Source organism: Cannabis sativa, chromosome 8, assembly GCF_029168945.1.
Source record: "Cannabis sativa cultivar Pink pepper isolate KNU-18-1 chromosome 8, ASM2916894v1, whole genome shotgun sequence".
Taxonomy (NCBI): domain Eukaryota; kingdom Viridiplantae; phylum Streptophyta; class Magnoliopsida; order Rosales; family Cannabaceae; genus Cannabis; species Cannabis sativa.
Genome location: NC_083608.1, coordinates 19,431,810 through 19,438,337, shown reverse-complemented (window position 1 = coordinate 19,438,337; position 6,528 = coordinate 19,431,810). Strand labels below are relative to the sequence as shown.

General features: G+C 31.6%; 1 protein-coding gene across 1 annotated transcript; it reads left to right on the top strand.

The window, feature by feature from the left end:
- Nucleotides 1-1,596: 1,596 nt before the first annotated feature.
- On the top strand, nt 1,597-4,954 carry LOC115701249 (DAR GTPase 3, chloroplastic). Its single transcript, XM_030628997.2, has 9 exons — nt 1,597-1,828; nt 2,117-2,248; nt 2,383-2,499; nt 2,754-2,897; nt 3,007-3,093; nt 3,420-3,535; nt 3,631-3,812; nt 4,056-4,113; nt 4,313-4,954. The coding sequence occupies exons 1-9, from the start codon at nt 1,676-1,678 to the stop codon at nt 4,434-4,436; spliced, it is 1,113 nt and encodes a 370-aa protein (XP_030484857.2). The 5' UTR covers nt 1,597-1,675; the 3' UTR covers nt 4,437-4,954.
- Nucleotides 4,955-6,528: the final 1,574 nt, after the last annotated feature.

Below are 6,528 nucleotides of genomic sequence, written 5' to 3'. Positions count from 1 at the left end.
TATTAAAATACGGAATTTCAAGTTGCAACTCTAAAAAACAAGAAAACCTACCAAGTGATGCAGAGGGTGTGTTGGCTTTCTTGGACTGTTATATCTAAAGACCTCAAGGTCTCGATTCCCACAATGAGAATGACTACTAGACCGCCGGTGGTCCCCGTTCTACCCCACGGTGGTACGTACAACAGAGAGAAGGGGATGATCGAGCAAAATAGGGAGGAGTAGGGGCTTGATGTCTCGAAATCAAAAGCCAGAGGCTCGTGGTGGCCTCTGTTTCGACCATTGATGGATGGGAGATGCTCACCAGACTCACACTATGAACGACGAGGGAGCTACTGAGCTCGAGAGGAATAGAGCGAGAGAGAAAAATGAGTGGAGAAGATGAAGTTTGGGGAGGCGACTAGAATGGAAGAGATGTGCTAGGGTTTTTTGTTCATTTAAGAAGAAGAAGAAGAAGAAGAAGAAGAAGAAGAAAAGAAAAAAAAAAGAGAAAAAAAAAGTAAAAGAAAGGAAAATAATTTTTTATAGTTTATTTATTTTTATAATCTTTTTAATATTACACAGACTATTAAAAATTTACCACATGTATATTTGTGTACACGTGAATTATGATACTTAAATGAAATTTTTAGATGGAAGAGTAATGAGCAACACCAAACTTGGGTTAAATATTAAAAAAATGTAAAATTCAACTAATTTGGCTACTAATATTTTATGAAATATCTAAAATTATAAAGGCCCAAATATATATAAAAATGAAATAGGGGTTTCTAAAGTGATTGCAGCGCTAATTGTAATAAGGATTTCTATACGATTTTTTAGGGCTGTACATCGGTTGGTTTGGGCGGTTTATGCTATATATTTTCTAACCCAATCTAAAGTTCGGGTTGCTAAAATTTAAGTGCAACCCGCCCAATTTTAAAAAAAAAAATTCTATAAACCGACCAACGGTTTGGGCGGTTTGGTCAGGTTAACCCGCCCAAACCGGCCAATTTTTTTTTTTTTTTTTTTTTTTTTTTTTTTAGTTTTAAAGTCAAAATTAACAAAAACTTTAAAAATAAATTAAAAATATCACATTCCACCAAAGAACAATACCATATATATGACTTTAAAACTAATAATTAAGTATATAACTTTATATTATTATATATTTAATCATTTATATTATATATAATAAAAACTAAAAACTTAAAAAAAAAAAAAGTGCAAAATCGGGTTGGTCGGGTTGGTCGGTTTAATTGGGCGGGTTGGACCTATTTTCAACCCGTCCAATTAACAGATTGGGCGGTTTGTAATTTTTTCGGGTTATTTCGGTTTGTAATTTTTATCGGTTTTTTCGGTTCGGTTTGGGCGGGTTATTCGGTTTAGGCGGTTGACAAATTTTTTTTGTACAACCCTACGATTTTTTGTTGCGATTTAAGTTGTAGCGCTAGTTGCAATAGGGGTTTTTATGTAAAATTTTGTAAAAATATATATATAAAAAAAAAACTATTCTAAAGTGCAAAAATAAAAAAGTTCCTAAAAAAAAACCTATAAAAATGGACCAAAATATTTAAAAGAGTTTTAAGAACCGTAAATTCTACTATAAATATTTATTTTTAAGGATTTTTCCAAATTAATTTAAAATAAATTATCCACGGAGAGAGCTTGAGTCGAGGAGAGCAAAGGTTGAGCATAAATGGCTGTTCAACTCTCCGGCAACTGGCTACCTAACTTTCCCAAAGTCCCTGGCAATTTTTCTCAGACCCGAACCAAACCAAAGCACTCATTCTCTACACTTATAGCTCGCTCAGCAACAGCTTCACTTTCGTCTACACCTCCTACTATCCAGGCAAACTTCTTTTTATTTATTTAATTATTTATCTCTGGTTTGCTGGGCAAGCTTTTTCTTAATGGGGTTTCTATACCAATATGGGCACAGTTTTTTATCCTCAAAAGACAATTTTTTTTTTTTCATTTACATGAAGAAAAAATGGTGGGTTTTTATTTTCTAGCCCCATTCCTGGGCTGTATTCCAAAACCTTTTATGCTTCATTTGACGTGAATTCTAGTAAAATTTCTGTTGTAATTGAAAGCTATGTATTCTCTGTAATGTTCTTATATGAAAAAAAAATTGCAGATTGTTGGTGGGAAAAGTCCTAGTTTTTATATACATGAAAGTTCCAATTCACATGGCTCCCGAGTTGAAGATGACTGGGTTGATCTTGAGACAGATCTTTATCACTGGACTAAGACTCTTCGACCTGTTCAGGTACGAGTTAGCTATGGTTAAGAGTCAAGACAGTTATGAATATGGACTTATAAGGAGTGTGTTTTTTATTATTGCAACTGGGAACTGATATTTTATACCTCAAAATGCTTTGTTGGGGGATGAATTTTGGGCAGTGGTATCCTGGTCATATTGCAAAAACGGAAAAAGAACTTAAAGAACAACTCAAGTTGATGGATGTTGTGATTGAGGTGAGAGATGGCAGAATTCCCATGTCCACAAGTCATCCACAGGTGGGAGCTCCTTACTCCAGAGTTGCTTAAGTTAGATGATCAGTTGAAACAAGTACCATCCTATTTGATAAAATTGTTAGTAGATTATATTATAGGCTCTGTAAATGCAACATTATTTTCTAATGGGAAACCAAATGAAGAATAAGGAAGTGTTGGTTCGATTGGTACACAGTGTGACCAACACAACCTTTGGAAATTGATATGCCAGTAAATATTCTTGCTTTCTTAACGTTTCTTAAAAGTCTCCTCAACAGATGGATGCATGGCTTGGTAATAAAAAAAGAATTCTGGTGTTGAATAGAGAAGATATGATATCTACAGCAGACCGGAATGCTTGGGCAGATTATTATGCAAGGCAGGGAACTAAAGTTGTCTTTGCGAATGGCCAACATGGAATGGTATCTTTTCCTTAAGTTTTCTTATAATAAGAAGAGTGATACCTAAGGATATTCTTTTGTATGTTTTCGATAATTTGAACAAGAACATAACAGCAAAATTTAAGTGCAGGGAGCCATGAAGCTAGGCCGGTTGGCCAAGGCATTAGCTGCAGGTGTAAATGTCAAACGTAGAGCCAAAGGACTGCTTCCTCGTCCAGTAAGTTCCTAAATATTGAGATATTATGCTAAAGTTGAACATTACAGTAATTATTGATTTTCTTTGTTCTTAATTTAGCTGAAAAAGTTGTACATTTTTATACACACGTATAAGTAAAATGTAATTTGTTTGTGTTTGTTATGCTTCAGTAATTGTCTTTTTCATTTTTTTATTGCTGCTACTCTTTCAATTTTCAACATTTTTCTAAAACATTATTGGGGGGTCTGTGTGTTTTTCCTTACAATAGGTTTGTACTTTGTTGATATATGTCAGCTTTTTAAATTATTAAAAATTGATGCCTGGCAAGAATTTTTTATTACACATAGGTTCGAGCTGGAATAGTTGGGTATCCAAATGTGGGGAAGTCTTCTTTGATCAACCGATTGTTGAAGCGACGGATGTGTCCGGCAGCTCCAAGACCTGGTGTTACAAGAGTATTGAAGTAAGCCATTTTTCTTTTGTATTGTAGCATATACAAATAAGGGTTAGTGATATATTAGAGGCTCTTCTCACATATTTTTGTTGTTCCTATCAAAGGTGGGTTCGTTTTGGGAATGATCTTGAATTGTTAGACTCTCCTGGTATAATTCCAATGAGGATTAGTGATCAGTCTTCTGCAATAAAGCTTGCCATATGTGATGACATTGGAGAAAGATCCTATAATTTTCCTGATGTTGCTGCAATTCTTGTACAGATGCTGACAAAGCTTCCATCCGTAGGTATATATATGACACCCGTGCTTTAATATTTCTTCATAGCACTATGATGGCATTGGCATTGGCATTGGCAATGACATAAGATTAAATCATTTCAGAGTCTGCTATGGTTTCTTATTAACAGTTTAGTTTGTTAGTTTGATTTTATGGAACTGAGTGATTTTTCAAGTACTTTGCCATGTGATTTTCGTATATCATCTATTTCACTTCAGCATATGTCTCACTCAAATATTTTACCCCGATCAGGTATAGAAGTTCTTCAGAACCGATACAAGATCGATGCGGATGGCCACTGTGGTAGAAGGTAAGTGCCACTAAAGTAATTTCTTTGCACCTGGAAAATACAATGTGGTAACTGCTATAAATTTTTGTTGTGAACTGGCACCTTTTGCATCAAAGTAAGAAAATTTTAAGATTGGATTTGGGAAATAAGAAAAAGTGAAGAAATGAGTTAAGATTGTGTTCTTTTTTCTATTTTGTTCTTATTGTTTTCTAACACGCAGATTTGTTCACAAGCTTGCGAATCACTTGTTTAATGGCGACGATAACCAAGCAGCATTTCGTATCTTGTCAGATTTTCGGAAAGGCAGGTTCGGTTGGATTGCATTAGAAAGACCCCCAAAGTAATACCACCATTTAAATTAGTGGTAGATTAAAGGACTTGTCAGGCTTCAAAGCAGAATATGTTCTTAGGGAACTGAAGGGATGCTATGCTGACTACTGAGAGAGGTATAGTTTCAAGTCCATTTGGATTCTGAAGTTTCTAATTCATTTCAGCATTGATGAAAGGAAACAAGGCTGTTTGATGGAAGAAAGGGTTCACTCAATTCATCAGGCTGGTTGGAAATGGAAACTGACTTTGGAGATGTATACAGCTTGTATATAGCTAAGATAGTCTTTTTCAAGTTCTTAGCGGGTCCAGTGATGATACAATACAACCAAGTACAATAAAAAACATAAAGAGGGCTTGCTCAGTTTGTATTTTAATTAGAAAATTTTACATGAAAAAAAAAACAATTTTTATTACCCTTTTACCTCTACAAGGGTCGGATAACTTTTGTACCACTTTTTTTTGTTTTATATTAAAAATATCACTTACACACGTAAGAACATCTCCAATGGTTAAATTTTAGAAGATGTTTACTTATTTGGCAAAACATTAGGATGCTATACTATTAGAGTTGAATAGGTGCTATCATAGAAAATTAAGTTGATGCTACTACGAGACATTGATGTTATCTCTTTTTTTAAAAAATAAAAAATTAAAGGTAAATAAATAGTGTGATAATATTTAAGGGTGTTTATAAAATAGTCGATCTAATCCAATCCAATCCGCAAAGTGCGGATATCTGCACTTGTACGGATTGGATTGGATTGGAAAATTCAAAATCCGTACTTGTGCGGATTGAATGTTAATTAACATGTAAAAGTAACCGATTTAATCCAATCCACACTTATTTATAAAAAAAATTAAAAAATTATATATAAAATAATATTTTAATATAAAGAAAATAGTAATTTAAAAGTTTAATACATATAATACAATTATATTGTAAAACTTAATAGATTAAATATATATTCTATTCTCATATATATATATATATTTCTACATACAATTTATAATATAATTAAATATTTTTTGTACACATTTTTTTTTCTTCCTTTGAATTTATTTGTTATTTTATTTATTTTAATATGTTGTTGGAGACATAAAATAAATATAATTTATTTTATTTTGTTACTAGTTATGTGATTTTTTTTTCCATAAATATTAAATAATTTAATATTAAAAAGTCACAAATCCAAAATAACCGATCCAATCTGCACTTTTGCGGATTGGATTGGATCCAAAAAATGAAATCCGCACTTAGTGCGGATCGGATGCACTATGAGCAAAATAGTGTGGATTGAATTATAATTAAAAATAATAATATATTAAATAATAATATGTAGATCATAATTATGTATAGCATTCTTGAAGAGTGTTATACTATTGGAGCGTTTTTAGAATTAAGAGTGTTAAAAATAATGTAGAAGAGAGATAAAATAAAATATTATATTTTTGGATGATATAAAGATTTTTAGCACCTTTAAAAAAGAGAAATGTTAACAAATGGCCTTATTTTTTTCTCTAGTGAAAGTTAATGTCTCTTTTTTTGGATTAATAAAGTAAATGTCCTTTTTTATTTTTTGATACCTAAAATACCCTTGACTATATATAAGGTATATATTATTATGTTTTATTCATTCAAAAGAAATAAAATTGTAAGATCAAAACATGGAGTTGACGTCCCGCATAATTTAATTTATTATACTGTATTTTTTGTTGTGGTACATCAGTTTAATTTCCAATTATAGTTAGAATATGGTATATTAATTACATACTATGTTACATTTTTGGGGTCTTTTCAATATTATACCTAAAATTGATTTTATTTATAAAAATACCTTTAAGAAAATTATTTGCACAAATACCGATTGCCACGTCAGCATAAATACCGAAATATAAAATAATTACCGAAAATTGAAAAAAATAAAAAAATCTCGCTTCCAGAAATTTTAGTGTTTTGCAAATTTTAAAAAAAGCAACCTTTTGGTTGCTTTTGATGTAAATAATATATCAATTAGTTACTTTTTATTAGAAAAAAATTAATTCAAGATAATTTTTTTCTCATACACATTTGGTTGCTTATTTTGATCAGACAACTTTAAAATCAAT